General features: G+C 45.2%; 2 protein-coding genes across 2 annotated transcripts in view; both read left to right on the top strand.

Moving 5' to 3' along the window:
* Positions 1 to 17,594, top strand: part of UST (uronyl 2-sulfotransferase) — a 290,670-nt gene that overhangs the window by 185,470 nt on the left and 87,606 nt on the right. The gene's annotated exons all lie outside the window — the stretch shown is intronic.
* Positions 8,635 to 14,318, top strand: LOC118905099 (serine/threonine-protein kinase 3-like). Its single transcript, XM_036871385.1, is given in 4 exon segments — positions 8,635 to 9,047; positions 12,854 to 12,912; positions 13,658 to 13,891; positions 13,894 to 14,318. Coding segments are annotated over 4 exon segments (1,131 nt in total).

The raw sequence follows: 17,594 nt of genomic DNA, 5'->3' as shown, positions 1-17,594 counted from the left end.
ATTTCTGCTGTACAGCAAAGTGACTCATTTATACATATTTATACATTCTTTTTTTTTTATATCCTTTTCCATCGTGGTTTATCATAGGATACTGAATATAGTTCTCTGTGTTATATGGTAGGACCTTGTTGTTTATCCATTCCATATAGAATAGCTTACATCTGCTAACCCCAATCTCCCACTACAGCCCTCCCCCAAACCCCTCCTGCTTGGCAACCACCAGTCTGTTCTCTATGTCCGTGAGTCTGTTTGTTTCGTAGATACATTCATTTGTGTCATATTTTAGATTCCACATATAAGTGATATCATGTGGTATTTGTCTTTCTCTGACTTACTTTACTTAGTATGATAATCTCTAGTTCTATCACTGTTGCTGCAAATGACACTATTACATTCCTTTTTATGGCTGAGTAGTATTACATTGTATATATGTACCACAACTTCTTTATCCATTCATCTGTTGATGGACATTTGGGTTGTTTCCATGTCTTGGCTATTGTGAATAGTGCTGCTATGAACATAGGGGTGCATGTGTCTTTTTGGATTAGAGTTTTGTCTGGATATATGCCCAGGAGTGGGATTGCTGGATCATATGGTAATTCTATTTTTAGTTTTCTGAGGAACCTCCATACTGTTTTCCATAGTGGCTATACCAACTTACATTTCCACCAACAGTGTAGGAGGGTTCCCTTTTCTCCAAATCGTCTCCAGCATTTGTTATCTGTAGACTTTTTAATGATGGCCATTCTGACCTGTGTGAGGTTGTACCTCGTTGTAGTTTTGATTTGCATTTCCCTAATAATTAGTGATGTTGAGCATCTTTTCATGCACCTATTGGCCATTTGTACTTCTTCGCTGGAGAAATGTCTACTTAGGTCTTCTGCCCATTTTTTGATTGGGCTGTTTGCTTTGTTGTTGTTGAGTTGTATGAGGTGTTTTTATATTTTGGAAATTAAGCCCTTGCTGCAAATTGTACACACCTTAATCAGTGATTGTTTCTCCCATATCTCCACTAAAAAGCGGAGCCCTCCTCCCAGCAGGGGATGTGTCATCTCATGAACCTTCAAACATCCTCAGCAATTCTCCCCCTTCTTTCTGGGAGTCAGGACTCCTCCCTGCTGCTCTAGACCTATATCTGACACCTGGGTGCTTGTTCTGAAGTCTCACAAGCCTCCTCACACTCAAAGTTTCCAGGGGTTCTATTGAAAATGGGGTCTGTGGGATGGAGACCCCAAAGTTGTGCAGTGCACAACCTACACAGCTGTACATGGATGTCACAATATTCTTCTTCAGTGCTCCCACCAGGTTCTGCGCTGGCTGGCCATGTCATTTCTCTGGGTGATATAATGTCTTCACATCTCTTCTGTCCTCCCAACAGCCTATAAGCTCTTTGAGGACAAGATAAGATCAGAGTTCCATCTATGTCCCTGGTACTCAGAAGAGGGGCTGAATTAGTAGAAGCCTCAATACACTCTACTTAATCAATAAAATAAACAACAACAAAAATATTAATACAGTTATAATGTAGTTAATATGGAGTTGGGGGAATCGTCTACGTTTTTCTACCCTGCCAAGTTTTTGCCATCCTGTAAATCATTCCACATAACATAGTCTTCACACAAACAATAAGTTGTAATCATTAGCGAGAGAAATTTTGTAAACATGAGAGAAAAAACTCATGGTTTAGTTTTTTTTTTTTTGAAGCCCATAAAATGTTGAAAGTTGGTAATGGAGGCAACTCTTACATTTTTGAAGAGCCTTTATGCTGTGATATGAGAGATTCCGGGGAAATTTCCCTGCCTGGAATTCTACCCTTAGAGATTTGCAGGGGCCCCCGTTCCAAATGTAAAACACTGTGTCCTGGGAAGGGCCGGTGTCAGATGAGCTCAGCTCATTCCTTGGCAAGACCCCAGCAGGAAAGCACTGGGCTCCCCAAAGTAGCAGAGGGAGAAATCAGGGGAGCAGGAGTGGAGAGGGGCCCCGGGGACACGTGACTCCTTTATGAGCCAGCTCCAGCCTGACCCCGTTAGGAGGGCTGTTTTCTTGTTCAAAGGATGGTTTGTTTATTTGGAAGAAGACAGTCTACAGCCTTTTTTTTTTCATAGCTGAAACTTTTCATTCCATCTCCTTGGTCCCATCAGACCCTTGAAATAAAACTGCCCCCTTTCAGAGCCTGTCCTCATTTTGGCAAGCCTGGGTGGTCAGTTGTTTCGCTCAAAAGAGGGTGTTGTTTGTGTCTCGCTGGGGTGCAGGGCAGCTGTGAGGAGACCTGGTCCCCTCAGTGAGGCCCCGCCTGGGCATGAGGGCCCAAAAGGGGATGCACGCAGGGTGACCCCGTGCCAGAGGGGGCAAGCAGGGCAGGCCACTCCCTCGGGGGACCTCGCGGCGAGGCCTCTCCCTGCTCGCTACACACACACAGAGTCACGGGGGGGGGTGGCCCAAAACGGGTCCACTGATATCCCCACATGATTCCAGATCTCAGTGCTCCGAAGCCACTTGCTTTATCCCGTTGCCAAAAATCAGGCAGCTCTGCTCCTGGCCGTGAGCCTTGCAGAGCTGCTTAGCATACAGCTGAGAGAGGGCCGGGGCCTCTGGGGCTGAAATATTATCATCTCTGATGCCGGGTGGTTGGGAAGAAAATGGAAAAGGGCGCAGGGATCGTAGGATTCGCAGGGTCCCTGGAGGTCGGTCATGAGGAACCTCTCATTTCACAGATGTAGGAACAGGGCCTGGGTCTAGTGATGGGTTAGGGGTCCTGCCGGGCGTAGAGGCTGTCCTGACTCCACCGCTGTGAAGCTGGATCACTTGGACCTTATGTTTGACTTCCTGAATGGTAAAGGGAGAAGAGGACTGGGCCAAGTTCCATGCTTTTTGAGCAAAATCATTTTGTCTGACACATCTTTACAAAGACATAGCTGTTATAACAATTTTTTTCAAACACCCAAGCATCTTATAGCTGTTTTCCATATTTTCTGGAAACAATTAGATTTTTCTAAGAGTTTCTGTTTCTTCCCAAACCAATCTTCACTTGTATTTATCAGGAAATAATTTTACAATAAATTATTGCTAGAACGGATACAAATTCAACTTATAGCAGCCACGCTGTGAAAAGGCAATTCTGTTAGGCTCATTTCTCTTTGTCCAGAGCCAGAGTGCAGATGTAGCTGCATCCTTTTTTGGGTTTCAACTCAGGAGGTGGGGTAGATCTGAGCCCAGGCACACTTTGACACGTTCCAGCACTTGAGACTCTTCTCCAGTTGGAGTTCAGGCTGCGTTATTTCCAGGGCAGGGAAATACCTGGCACCCAGAATGCAGTTCATGAGAATGAATGTCTGCTCATGAAGAGCAACTGTTGTGATTTACAAGCAAGGGGGGAGAATCTCATTCCTGCCGAAGCCACTCCCTTTTCCAGTCCCTGAGTTTCCAGTCAGCTGCCATTTCTACTCTGTCAGTTACACGTGTGTGATTTGTGCTTGCTGTTTGCCTAAAACCTGGCCTGAGAAAGTTTCATGGTAAAATATTCTGCAGAGACAGCACTTAGCACTTTCAAACTCCAAAAGATACCAAGCTGGGCTCCTTACCCAAACTTACGGCAACTTCACCAGAGTATCCTTCACTAGGTGACCCTCCATTTGAAGAGCAGGAAGAGAGAGGAGGGCATTTTCCCAGGGAGAAAACTGCCTCTGTGATACTGTTTATTCATCTTGGCTATAAAGCGTGGAAAGTAATGCATGTTTGAAAAAACAAGTGGTAATTTACAGCTTCTTAATTCATAAAGAATTCAGTGAATCATGTTGGCCCATTTGGATTCTGGAGAAGCCTGAACATTGGCCAGCGTCAGCAAAGATTTTCAGAAAGCTATGCATTTTAATCTGCTTGAAAGCTTTGGACTCTGAGCATCCTTTAGCTTTGGAAGTGTATGTATGAAATACTTGTTTCTGGAAATTTCCACCCTGTCCTGACTGGCTGAGGCTGTCCTGGGAATGAAACCTCAGGCTGTGCCTTCATCCCTAAAGCATCGTTTTTCTTAAAGGAAGAAAACGAATAAGGGATTTGGATCGTCTGCTTTTTACGTATTTCAGTAAATATCTGTGTTTTCCAAATCTTTGAAGGTAAGAAAGTTCTTTGTCTCCAACTAGTTCAAATTTGGCTTATGATTGCAGGCTGAGCTAACGGCCCAGGACATGGTGTACTTAGGTTGCGCTCTCGGCTGCCCTCGCTGCGTGACTCAGCCAGTGATTTAGCCTTTGCGAACCTTACTCTTCTCATCTGTACAATGGGAACATATTACCTTGCCTGTATCACAGGCTTCTTGAGAAAATAAATTGAACATTCTGTACAGAGTTGCTTTGAAAGCTAAAACTTTACGAAACACGTTTCAGCATTGATGCTTTCACACCCCTGGCTCTATCAGTGGCTCCACGAGACCATTTTTTTCTATAGACCCGGGGAGCTTCTCTCCTCTGGGGAACCAGCAGGGGCTGCTGTTCTCTTGTGGCTCAGGCCACTCTGGGCCGTGTCCTGAACCGTCAGGTCCATGTGGCTTCTGCTGAGATCTCAGATGGCCCCACTAGACCCCTTCTCCTGGGAATCCGTTTCTAAGGAAACAGCTTCTCTTTGTGTTCCCAACAGCTGGAGACACGTTTTGATCCTAGCCCGCTGGCACCCATTTGTCCCGTGTTTATTTACTTGGAAACCTAAGCTGGTGTAGGCACGCGGTTGTAAAGTCACCGAAGCGGCACGTTCTGACCCCCGAGGGGGTGGGGAGGAGAGGTGCACGGGGCTGGCAGGCTCTGACATGCTGTGAGCCGCGCAGAGGACAAAGGAGCCCCCCCGGAGAGAGATGTCTTTGACATCCATTTGTCCTGAAGTATGTCGAAAGCAGGGTTCGCAGGTGTTTTTAGAACCAAAGACCAATTCTGCAGTTTAGCAATACAGGGGGTATCCGTGGGAGCTTGGGACAGAGAAGTTGATGGGCATAGAAGGAGGAGAGGCACGAGGCGAGTAGGAAACAACAAAGGGATTTTGGGGGAAAGGAGGGGTCATGAGAGAGCCGTGAGCTTGGAGCCTATGCGAGGGGAGAACAGAATGCCACCAGCCACCACCTGAGATGTCACCGAATAACCGCACACGCAGCCGAGCGTGTGGCTTGATGCGGTCAGTGGGCTGTCCCCATATCAGCACATTCATCCCCAGGGCATCCTCTGGTGTAGGTATTAGCACCCCCCCTTCAACCCCCTTTTACGGTAAGACCCCTACATACGAACGAGTTCCATCCCAAGAGCGCATTCATAGCCCTATTTGTTCTTAAGTCCAACAAAGTTAGCCTAGGTACCCAACTAACACAATCGGTATATATATCAATAGTACTGTACTGTAATAGGTTTATAATACTTTTCACACAAATAATACATAAAAAACAAACAAAAAATGAAGAAAACATTTTTAATCTTACAATACAGTACCTTGAAAAGTACAGTAGTAGCAGCTATATCACCACTGCTTTTACGCTTGCTTCCAGACATCCTGGGCTTGAAATAAAGATCCTGTACCACTGTATTCTATACGGTACTGTACAGTAAAGTACAGAAAAGCACAACCACTTGTAGAGGATGCACGCACATGACAATGTACACCAGACACGTGAACTAACTTACCTGATTGGACATGTGAACGCACGTTCGCATCTTTGAAAGTTCACAACTTGAAGGTTCGTATGTAGGGGACTTACTGTGTAGACTAGGAGGGCGACTCCAAGAGGCTAAGTGGATAAGACCAAACCTTGAACATGAGGAAGTGTGTTAGGCTGCATTAGTTACAAGGAGTTCAGGTCCACTCAGGTTGCCTCAGGGGAAGATAAAAGTAAGAGTTATCATTAGGATAACTAATGGTATCTGCCCTGGTAATGAGGACAGAAGGGCCACAACTTCCAGCAAAGACCAGGAGATGCCACGTAGAGCCAGGCCACTTGGAAAGATCAGAGCGCAGCTCAGCCTCCCTGCGGGAAAACCAGAAGTGGTTCAGAATGGGAGCCGGGTCCAGCGACCGGGTTATGTGGGCACCCGGTCAGCCCAGGGCTTCCCTTCTCCCTGTTCCCTGGTTCTTGACACACTTCAGCCGCTCGCTGTGCTCTCCCCTCTGCTCCCACGATGGATGCTTCCTGGTGTTTCTCTGTAGCTCACATTCGGCTTCTAAGAGTGACTTATTCGTCCACTTGGTCACTCTGACCAGCCTTAGGTCATGTTTGGCTGCCCCTGGGACGAGTCTCATCCGTGCTGTGGTCAAGGGCGTGGTCAGACAGATGGGACAGGATGGGGTCACCTCCAGGTATAGTGTTTGTGCTAATTTCCCGTTACTGCTGTGGCAATTTACCACACACTTAGTGGGTTAAACTACCAACATTTCTAATCTTCCAGTTCTGTAGGTCAGCAGTCTGACACCAGTCCCACTGGGCTAGACTCAAGGTGTTGGCAAAGCTGATTTTTTTTTTATGTGGACCATTTTTTAAAGTCGTTATTGAATTTGTTACAATACTGCTTCTGTTTTTTTGTTTTGGGTTTTTGGCCGCGAGGCATAGTGGAATCTTAACTCCCTGACCAGGGATCGAACCTGCGCCTCCTGCATTGGAAGGGGGATTCTTAACCCCTGGACCACCAGGGAAGTCTCCAAAGCTGATTTCCTTTTTGAAGGCTTGAGGGGAAGACCCATTTCCCTGTTCATTTGGGTGGTTGAGACTCCATGTCCTGTGGTTGTAGACTGAGATCCCATTTTCTTGCTGGTAGTCGGTCAGCTGTGTGCCGTTCTCATTCTCTAGAGGCATCTACGCTCCTTAAACCGTGGCTCCCTCCCTCCATTTTCCAGGTAACTGGTGGTGGGTTGAGTACCTCCCAAGCTTGACATTTCTCCCCCTCCTTCTTCTTTTTTTTTTTAAATTTATTTATTTTATTTATTTATTTTTGGCTGTGTTGGGTCTTCATTGCTGCACGCGGGCTTTCTCTAGTTGTGGTGAGCGGGGTCTACTCTTCATTGCAGTGCACGAACTTCTCAATGCAGTTGAGGAGCATGGGCTCTAGGCACATGGGCTTCAGTAGTTGTGGCACACGGGCTTCAGTAGTTGTGGCACACGGGCTCAGTAGTTGTGGCTCGCAGGCTCTAGAGCGCAGGCTCAGTAGCTGTGGCACACGGGCTTAGTTGCTCCGCGGCTTGTGGGATCTTCCTGGACCAGGGCTCGAATTCGTGTCCCCTGCATTGGCAGGCGGATTCTTAACCACTGCGCCACCAGGGAAGCCCTCTCCTCCTTCTTCTTCCATCTCATTTCTCTAACCAGCTGAGAAGGGTTCTCCACTTTTAAAACTTTCTGTGAATCGACTGGGCCCACCCAGATAATCTAGAATCGTCTCCCCATCTCAAGGACTGTAAGCTTAATCACATCTGCAGAATCCTTTTTGCTGGATATGGTCCCATATTCACAGGTCCCAGGGATTAAGGGTGTAGACGTCTTTGGGGTCTATTATCCTGCCCACCACAGTGTCACCTAGGACTGCGGGGACTGAGGGGGCTGTGGAGGGGTTGTGAGCATGACAGGCATTTTGAAACTTGGCTTGTCCCAGCCACCGGTGGGGAGCCCACGTCTGCTTTCCACTGTGGCATGCTGCCATGCAGTGGCACCAAACTATGGCTTTCCTGTCTTTGGTCTGCAAAACCAAGGGGCCAGTCATACATTTTATTTTTACTCCTATGGGTGACTTATTCATCCATCCATCTACTCATTCATCATTCATTTATTCATTCAGTAAATATTGATTTAGTATTCTGTGTGACAAGCACAATAATAAGAACTGGAAATAAAACGCTGAGCAAAAATAGACCCCGTGTCTGTCCTCACAGAGCTCAGAGTCCTGAGAGGGAAACAGGTATTAATCCCAAAACCACACAGATTCATGTGAAATAGTAACTGCATCACATTTTACAACACAGAGAGATGTGCCACTGTCCAGGCATAGAATGGGGTAGTTGGCAAGCCTAGAAGTCAGAGAAGTGATGGTTGAACTAAGATGTGAAGGGAAAGAGGAGAAGGAAGAATATCCAGACATTGGGAACAGCACATGTAAAGGTCCTGTGGCAGAAGGGAGCGAAGTGAGCATGGGGGAAGAACCAGGGAGGCTGGAGTGGGGTGAGCTGAGGGAGGAAGGAAGAGCTGAATCTCATAGTGTGGGCAGGCAGGGGTCGGGCCCCACAGAACCTCCCAGGGCTTGTTCAAGAGGACTGGGGAGACACTAAGGGATTTAAAGCAGGGCTGGGGATGGGGGAGCATGTTTACCTGGGATCCTAAAACTTACCTTTTGGAAAAAAAATTACTTTAGCTTCAATACACAGAGCAGAAAAGGGCTCCAGTTAATCTGCGGCTACTGCTGTGATCAAAGGGGGAGGTAAACAATCAAGGAGCAGGTGTTTATGGAGCGAGGCCCGTGTGTGAGGAGCAGCTCTGGGGGCAGGGGTGGTGATGGGGGAGCATTTACAGTGGGGCGGGGGCACCTCACTGTCCTTCCAGTTGCTAACTGCCTGGCTGGCAACAGAAGAGCCAAACTTGAGGAGTTGTCATTGGTTGGGACATGTTTAATTAGCAAAAGAATGATGCAGACACCGGAGAATTCAGGAGGAGAAACATCAGTGAGAGGTGGGATCCTTGCGGGAGGCTCCCTGGACGAGGTGGGAGCTCAGTCTTTGGGGACGGATGCAGATTCAGGCGGGGGTGAGGGTCAGGAGGACCGCAGTTTGTGTAACAGCCTGAGAGCCCGAGGCTTGCTCTGTGGTCAGCCACCCAGCTTGGCTGGAGCAGAGGGTTTAGGGAGGCGAGGAGCTTTGGGACTGAGACGCGATCCTCCAGATGTCCCCGAGGAGGCTGCCAAATCAGCTTTGCCTGACCTGCTTTCTCAGTGGACGGTCCCATCAGGGGCATCAAATCCAAGCTGCCAGAGCGCAGCCAGGTGCATCCCGCTGGCCACCTGTCAGCTGAGCTCATCTGCTCCGGACCCCCGCGCCTCACTGTGAGTCAGCGACCAGCTGCAGCTGCCTCCTTGCTGGGGGCTCAGCCCTGCACCCCAGCTGGGACGGATGGCTCAGATTTATGAAGGTGGTGGTTCTCAGCCTGGCTGCTCATTGGAATCACCTGGGAGGCTTTTAAAACTACTGATGCCTGGGTCCCACACCCAAAGATTCTGGTTTAATTGGTCAGGGGTGCAGGCTGGGCTTTGGGACTTTTTAAAAGCCCGAAGCGAGTCCAACATGTAGCTAAGGCTGAGAACTACTGAGAAATAACAACACATCCATTCTTGTCTGTATTAGCAGGAGCTATTTTTACTGAGAGATATACCTCCCCAATATCTTCTAGAAGCTTACTTACTATATCCTCTGCACATTTGGAAAAGCTCTATTTGCTTTCCCCTCAGGAATTTTTTTTATTTGTTAGACGTTTAGTTGGCGTGTGCAGATAAATGTCATTAAAGGAGTCTGATGGGATAGTGTAAGATTTGTTGTATTTACGAATACTCTGTGTAGGTCTTAAGTCAGGCTTTCTTTTAAACTGAAGTGGGAAACCAAAGAGTATATTATACTGTACATTTAAGATCTCACTTTAGGAAGCGTGCTTTAGGCAATAAAACAGAGAGTAAGTACTTTGATGAATAAAATATTTTAGCATGAAGACATCTTCTTATTTGGCCGATGAGGCATTTAGAATCCAATGCCATTTTTCCAAAGAGACGTGCGTCACTCTTTAAATGCAGGCCAGTTCATAAAATACAATAAATGCTAAATTTAAAGACATGGATGAATAGAACTACACTTTAAATGCAGTCAGGAAATGTTCTTTAAAATAATGTTTTTTAAATGCAGCCAGGGAGCTTGCTATTCAAAGAAGTTATGCGGTGAAGTTTTATATAAAGTAAAAAACTAATGGCTCGATTTATCTGTGTTAAAATTTTGAATTTCATATCCTACACTTGTTTTCCAGAACTTGGCACACCTCTGTAGTCTTCCTCAGTTTGCTTTGCCACACTGTAATATTTTTTCACCGCCCAACTGTTTTACATACACAGCATAAATTCCCCAAAGGCAGAAGGACCTCCAAACGTGTTCTTAAAAATATTTCAGGAAGTCTAAAGACAGGAAAAGTTAAGTGTAAAACATCTAAGAGATTTATTGGAATCTCAGCTTGAATTCTAATTGTAAGTACTTATGAAAATGTCAAAATTAACAAGAAATAGCTGGCAGTCTTTCTAATAACTGTAAATTGAGTTAGAGAGTGTGTAATTGGAAAAATGCTTGCTTCGCTCAGGCTCTCTCGAAACAAGTCTTAGAGTCTGTTAGCTGCAGCAGCCTCAGCCCTCTAATGGCTGGAAACTGAAGGACAAGGCTAAATACTTGTGACTGCAGGGAGGATAGAAACTAAGCAGAGGGATATGGCACCATGTCAGGAGACTCTTCCCTCACATGACATGAATCTTCATTCATGCTTAAATGAAAGAATTCTAACCAAAGCCTACTCGATTTCAAGTCAAATGAAGCTTTTTAAAAATGGCTCTGCATTTCATATTACAGACTAAAAACACAATGGAATTGTATCAACATGTAGCTAAATGTTTCTATACTCATTTTTTTTTTTGCATTGAAGAGGAAGGTTATACCGGTATGACTTTTTTTTTTTTTTAAAGGGGAGGGTTTTTAAAAAAAATTTATTTATTTATTTGTTTTTATTTTTGCCTGTGTTGGGTCTTCATTCCTGTGCTCGGGCTTTCTCTAGTTGTGGCGAGCGGGGGCTACTCTTTGTTGCGGTGCACAGGCTTCTCACTGCGGTGACTTCTCTTGTTGCCGAGCACGGGCTCTCGGCGCACGGGCTTCAGCAGTTGTGGCTCACGGGCCCAGTTGCTCCGCGGCATGTGGGATCTTCCCGGACCAGGGCTCGAACCTGTGTCCCCTGCATTGGCTGGCGGATTCTTAACCACTGCGCCACCAGGGAAGCCCCTGGTATGACGTTTATAGTGAGATGGCTGCCCCTTCGCCACTCTGCAGAGTTTTAAACACTCACTGCCAGTTTTTGAAATAAACTAAACTCTTGGATGAGACTTGTCAGAAGAATCAGCAGATGCATAAAAGAAAGTTATCAAGTTCAATAAGAGACAGAGGAAACTTTGTTGACAATGAAATCTCACTATAATTATGGCATTCCATATCTGACCACTATTAATAAATAAAAACCGGGCTTCCCTGGTGGCGCAGTGGTTGAGAGTCTGCCTGCCAATGCAGGGGACACGGGTTCGAGCCCTGGTCTGGGAGGATCCCACATGCCGCGGAGCAACTAGGCCCGTGAGCCACAACTACTGAGCCTGCGCGTCTGGAGCTTGTGCTCCACAACAAGAGAGGCCGCGACAGTGAGAGGCCCGCGCACCGCGATGAAGAGTGGCCCCTGCTCGCCACAACTAGAGAAAGCCCTCGCACAGAAACGAAGACCAAACACAGCCTAAATAAATAAATAAATAAATAATTAAAATAAATAAAAACCCTATGAGATTAAGAAAAGTGATCTAAACCAAGACAATAGGGAGTTCCCTTGTGGCCTAGTGGTTACGGGCTTTCACTGCTGCGGCCTGGGTTCAATCCCTGGTTGGGGAAATGAGATCCCTCAAGCCAGACGGCACGGCCAAAAAAATAAAAAATAAACCAAGACAATAAGATTAACCTCAGCCAACCTTGATTACTGCTAATCTTTATTTCTCCAGGTAATTATTACTTGGTGTGAATTATATTTATTTTTTACATGCTAATATAAATAATATATATTTTTTACTTGTTAATATATATTGCTTCTAAAATCCTTCAAATTATTTCACATTTGTATATGTCTTATATGTTTAACTAAAATATAATTCTCTCAGATGGTAGGACATGATCTCCTCTTTTAATCCCAGCACCCTTCACAGCCACCTGGCCAACACCCAGCCCAACTTTCAGTACATACTTAATAATAGATACAAATGTGGACCAAGCACCAATGTTTGCCTCTTCTCTCCACTTACAACTTCAGTATATTTTGAACACCTGCAAAGCATCAGACACTGTGATGGGAATAGCTATGGCAAGATGAGCATCTGTTCCTACTCTGCCTCTACCACACACAAAGAAACCCATCTCCTCCTGTTTTCCATTAATAGTGAGTGATACCCCTATCGGTTCAGTCACCCATACAAGAGACTCTGGAGTCATCCCTGCCTGCTTTCTTTCCCCAACCCCCCAACCCATATGCAATCAGTCACCAGCTTAACCTGGAATCCTCCTGAAAGCAGAGCCTGAGGCAAGGGTTTGGATAAAGGGTTTTAGAATTTGGACAGTGATCCCAGGGACTAGGAGTGGGGGACTGGAGAGAGAGGGGAGGAGGGAAGGTCAATACAAGGGCGTGTCCTGACATTGGTCACTCCCGTGGAAACCAAGGCTCAAGCCTGCCAGCACTGTGGGAGGACAGGGTAGAATTTGCCCTAGAATGTTTCTGACTGAGGAAAGCAGAAAGCATTTGTCCACTGCTTTCATCGTGTGTTGTCAGGTTCACCTCATGAAGCCTTAACTCCCCGCACATCTGGGCTGTGCACACATGGGTGCCATGTGGGTTCCTCTGGGTGTAGCACTGGGAACAGAAAGCAAGGTTGCTCTCAGGTTACTTCTGCGTGAATCTCATGGCTGCAGCAATGGCTAGAGTAAAAAGTGGCCAAGAGGACGGGAGGCAGGGCACAAGAGTGTCCAGTCCAGCTGCCAAGACTGTCGCTTCTTCCTCCTTGACGTCTCTCAGATCATTCCCCATCAGGGTCACCAACAAAGCCCTCCTCATGTTCCACCCAGATATCTGCAAAAGCCTCATAGCCGGTCAGCCTGGCTCCAGTTCATCTTCCAACCCACAGTCATAGCACCTAGTGTGCAAATCGGACATTGTCCTTCTCCACAGTCATAGCACCTAGTGTGCAAATCGGACATTGTCCTTCTCCACAGTCATAGCACCTAGTGTGCAAATCGGACATTGTCCTTCTCCACAGTCATAGCACCTAGTGTGCAAATCAGACATTGTCCTTCTCCACAGTCATAGCACCTAGTGTGCAAATCGGACATTGTCCTTCTCCACAGTCATAGCACCTAGTGTGCAAATCGGACATTGTCCTTCTCCTGCTTAAAACTCTTCTGTGTCTTTCTGTTCCCTAGGTGTAATGTCAGCTATCGATATTGTTATAATATTATCATAATACTTAGGGTTGTTTGGCCTGAGGCGACCCAGCACTGGAGCATGCAGGCTCTTTGGTGGTGCTAATGGCGGACCCCGGGAGGGCTCACGCCAAGGAGCGCTTCCCAGAACTTCTGCTGCCAGTGTCCTTGTCCCCATGGTGAGCCACAGCCACCCCCCGCCTCTGCAAGATACCCTCCAACACCAGCAGGGAGGCCTGGCTCAGTCTCCTACGGAGTCACTGCTCCTTCCCCCTGCGTCCCGATGCGCACACTACCCTGTGTGTGCCCTTCATGAGTGGAGTCTCTGTTTCCCCCAGTCCTGTCGAAGTCCTGCAGTCAAATCCTGCTAGCCTTCAAAGTCTGATTCTCTGGGAATTCCTCCTCCTGTTGCCAGACCCCCAGGCTATTTTTATGATTCCCACAAACCCACCACCAACATTCAGGAAGCCGGAACTTTGTTCTGATGATTTCACCAATTTTGTTAAAAAGTGCCTAGTGAAGAATCCTGAGCAGAGAACTACTGCAACACAACTTTTACCGCACCCTTTTATCAGGAATGCAAAACCTGTATCAATTTTAAGAGACTTGATCACAGAAGCTATGGAAATCAAGGCTAAAAGACATGAAGAATAGAGCGAGACTTGGAAGAAGAAAATTCGGATGAAGATGAGCTGTATTCCCACACCATGGTGAAGACTAGCTCGGAAAGCGTGGGCACCATGAGGCCCACAAGCACGATGAGTGAAGGGGCCCAGGCCGTGATTGAACATAATAGCACAGTGTTAGAGTCTGACTTGCGGACCATGGTTATAAACAGTGAGGATGAGGAAGAAGAAGATGGAACTATGAAAAGAAATGCAACTTCACCGCAAGTACAAAGACCATCTTTCATGGATTACTTTGATAAACAGGACTTCAAGAATAAGAGTCATGAAAACTGTAATCAGAATATGCATGAACCCTTCCCTATGTCCAAAAATGTTTTTCCTGATAACTGGAAAGTTCCTCAAGATGGAGACTTTGACTTTGGACTTCCCGGGTGGCGCAGTGGTTGAGAATCTGCTCCAATGCAGCGGACACGGGTTCGCTCCCTGGTCCAGGAAGATCCCACATGCTGTGGAGCAACTAAGCCCGTGCGCCACAACTGCTGAGCCCGTGTGCCTAGAGCCCGTGCTTCGCAACAAGAGAAGCCACCACAATGAGAAGCCCGCGCACTGCAACGAAGAGTAGCCCCCGCTCGCTGCAACTAGAGAAAGCCCGCGTACAGCAACGAAGACCCAACACAGCCAAAAATAAACAAATAAATAAATTTATTTTTAAAAAAACATTATCATAATATTTAACCAAAAAGCATCACAACCGCATGTGAATCTACAATTATCTCAGTAAAAAACTTCAATGAAAAAAAGCATCACAAACCAAGAGAAAAAGGATAGATTAACCAATGAATAGCATAGGAAAAATGCAAGTGAGAATGAGCCAGTTTTGGAAACAGGATGTGAGAAGCGTGGTTTGATTAGCACGTATTTATTTAGGAAAGCAGTAAGTCAAGGCTGGCAGGACAGGACCAGATTGCTGAGAGTCCTGAAAGCTGCAGAAAGGACTTGAAAATTCATCATAGAAGGCAGGACTCACCAAACGTCTTGAGCAAGGAATTAAATGTCAGGATGTGAAATGCTGCTTCTAAGTTGTGTGTTACACTTAGAAAGACCTTCTTCGCTCTGAAGCTATTAAAAAAATTCTCCATGGTGTCTTCCGGGGTTTTTGTTGTAATTCCTATTGTTTAATATAAAATCTTTGATCCATCCTGCTGTCAGGTGTAACATATGAATCCAATATCTTTTTTTTCCCAGATGGTTAACAAATTATCTCAACAATGTTTACAGAATAATTTATTTTTTCACACTAAAGTGTCGCCTTTACCATATAATAAATTCTTATTTTTGGAGGGATCAATTTTTTGACTTTTTATATTATTCCATTGATCCGTGTCTTTAGGTATAGTAGAACACTATTACATATATATATGTGTGTGTGTGCTCTTGTGTGTAAACTAATATATAATCACATAATATACATTTTATTATATAATAGACAATAATATCATCAATACAATTAATGTACTATACAATAACTATTATATACTAAATATTTTATTATCTGGTGGGCTCTAATCTCTTCTCACTAATCTTTTCCCCTAACTGTTCTAGCTCTTTTTTCTTTGTTGATTTTTCTATAGAAACTTTAAAATCAGCTTGGTCAGCTCTCCCTCCCACCACATACATCCCCAGAAAACATTAAGTTTTAGATGGACTTGAGAAGCACCGTGGGAGACCTTGAGTGACACTGCATCTCCCACTGTGCTCACTCTTAGCCCTGTGTGATCAGCAGGTTCGCCGGATGAGTGTTATTTCTCCTTTACTTGTGGAAACTAAGTTGAAGTCAGCAAATAAAACCCCTCACTTGAATTGTTCTGACTTAATATGCATCTGAGACTTTAACTTGGTCACTTCCAGCTGCTCCCCTCATTAAATTCAGATCACTAATATCATACATTAGTATATGCCTTTTACCTTTGTGTGCAAACCCCAGACGTGAAAGCCTGAGTAATTCATCATTTACTTTGAATGGTGGGTTCTGTTTCTGGCCCTTCACAGGTGGGCTCCTCCTGTCACACAATATTTCTTTCTTTCCATTAATACCTTGGCTCTGCATCTTCATCGGGTTCTCATGTTCAGTCTTCCGTGGGCATCCTGCGAGAGTTTTGTGCAGGCAGTTTCATGCATCTTGCCTATTCTATGTTTGCCCATTCTGATCACTCTGCAATTGAAAACATTTGAATAATATACATACATCATCAATATACCATTACCCTGATTTGTTTTGGAAAGTTCTTCTCCTTCATCCATTCAGTCCAATCTGCACTGAAACCCTTTTTATTTTGTTTAGAATGTCTCTCAACGTCGCTCACCCTCTCTCCATTGCCACTGCCATTAGCACTGTCTTTAATGTTTTTCAGCACTGGAACAGCCTCCTAACTAATCTCCTCTGATTCAGCCACTTTCTCGCTCTTTCACCCTGTATAGTGCTGCCAGATTCGTTTTCCAAAGCAGCACTTCACATCCTGTCATTTAATTTCTTGCTCAAGAAGCTTGGTGCGTCCTGCCTTCTGTGATGAATTCTCAAGTCCTTTCTCTGGCTTTCAAGACTCTCAATAATCTGGACCTATGCTGCCAGCATTGACTTACTGCTTTCCCAAATAAATGCTAATTGAACCAAGCTTCTCACATTCTCTCTTGAGAACAGGCTCCTTCCCATATCCATTCTTTTCCTTATGTTGCTACCCTAAGCTGGAAAGTCTTCTTCTCGTTTCTCTCTCCATCCATATCCTATCCATCCTTCAAAATCTCATCACCGTTCTCTCTTTATCCCAACCTCTGGGTCGCTGTTCCGTAGTACCTGAATGCTTAACTTGATCCTCATAACACAGTCTTATGAGATTATTATTATGTTATTTTGATCTCAATTTAATGACTAGCCTGTTGCTCAGGAAGGTTAAGCAACTTGCCCAGAGTTAAGTTACACCCATGGAGTGAGGAAACTAGGATTCAGACTCCGGCAGTCTGGCTTCAGAGGCCATGTCCCTAACCACCATGCTGAACTGCCTCTTTTCATCCTATGTGACTCTCAGCTTGTTTCCTTAGTCCTTTCTCAGCCTGACTGTCAAGTATTCCATCTGCTGTTGGTCACGTATCATCTTCCCTGCTTTGTATACATCCCATTTATTGCTTCCCTGGAGCCCATCATGTAGGAAGGACTTAATAGGCTTTACTGCATATGTGCAGGGAACTTAGCGGCCTTACTCACCAGCATGTCTTCAGCACCTAAAAAAAGTTTTTTTTTAAATAAAAAAACAGGATCTGACACATAGTAAGTGCTCAAAGATTATTTGTTGAATAAATGACTAAATGAATATTGGATTGATTCACAGTTTGATAAATATATGACCATGTCAGTGTATCCTCAAGTTTCTCCATTCATATAAATGTGCACATCTGTATTTTATGTACAGGTCTCTCACTTGCCTCTAGGCCATGACTGATGATTAGCTGGATTTTTTTTCTGGAGAAAATGGATGCTTAGTTGTTATCAGCTAAGTTAGTTGTTGCCTCTACGGATCTAAAGGCACTTCCCAGGGCATGGCAGGTCTTGGAGTTCAGCTCTCTATTAAAGCTGATGAAATTAAGTTACACCAATTTAATTAGACTAATATTTTACTATCAAAAGCAAAAAGAAACAGTTTTGCTAGGTTTAGCTGCCTTAGCAAATAG

The sequence above is a fragment of the Balaenoptera musculus genome, chromosome 12 (genome assembly GCF_009873245.2).
Source record: "Balaenoptera musculus isolate JJ_BM4_2016_0621 chromosome 12, mBalMus1.pri.v3, whole genome shotgun sequence".
Taxonomy (NCBI): domain Eukaryota; kingdom Metazoa; phylum Chordata; class Mammalia; order Artiodactyla; family Balaenopteridae; genus Balaenoptera; species Balaenoptera musculus.
Note: the sequence above shows the minus strand (reverse complement) of the source record. Positions and strands in the feature narration are given on the sequence as shown.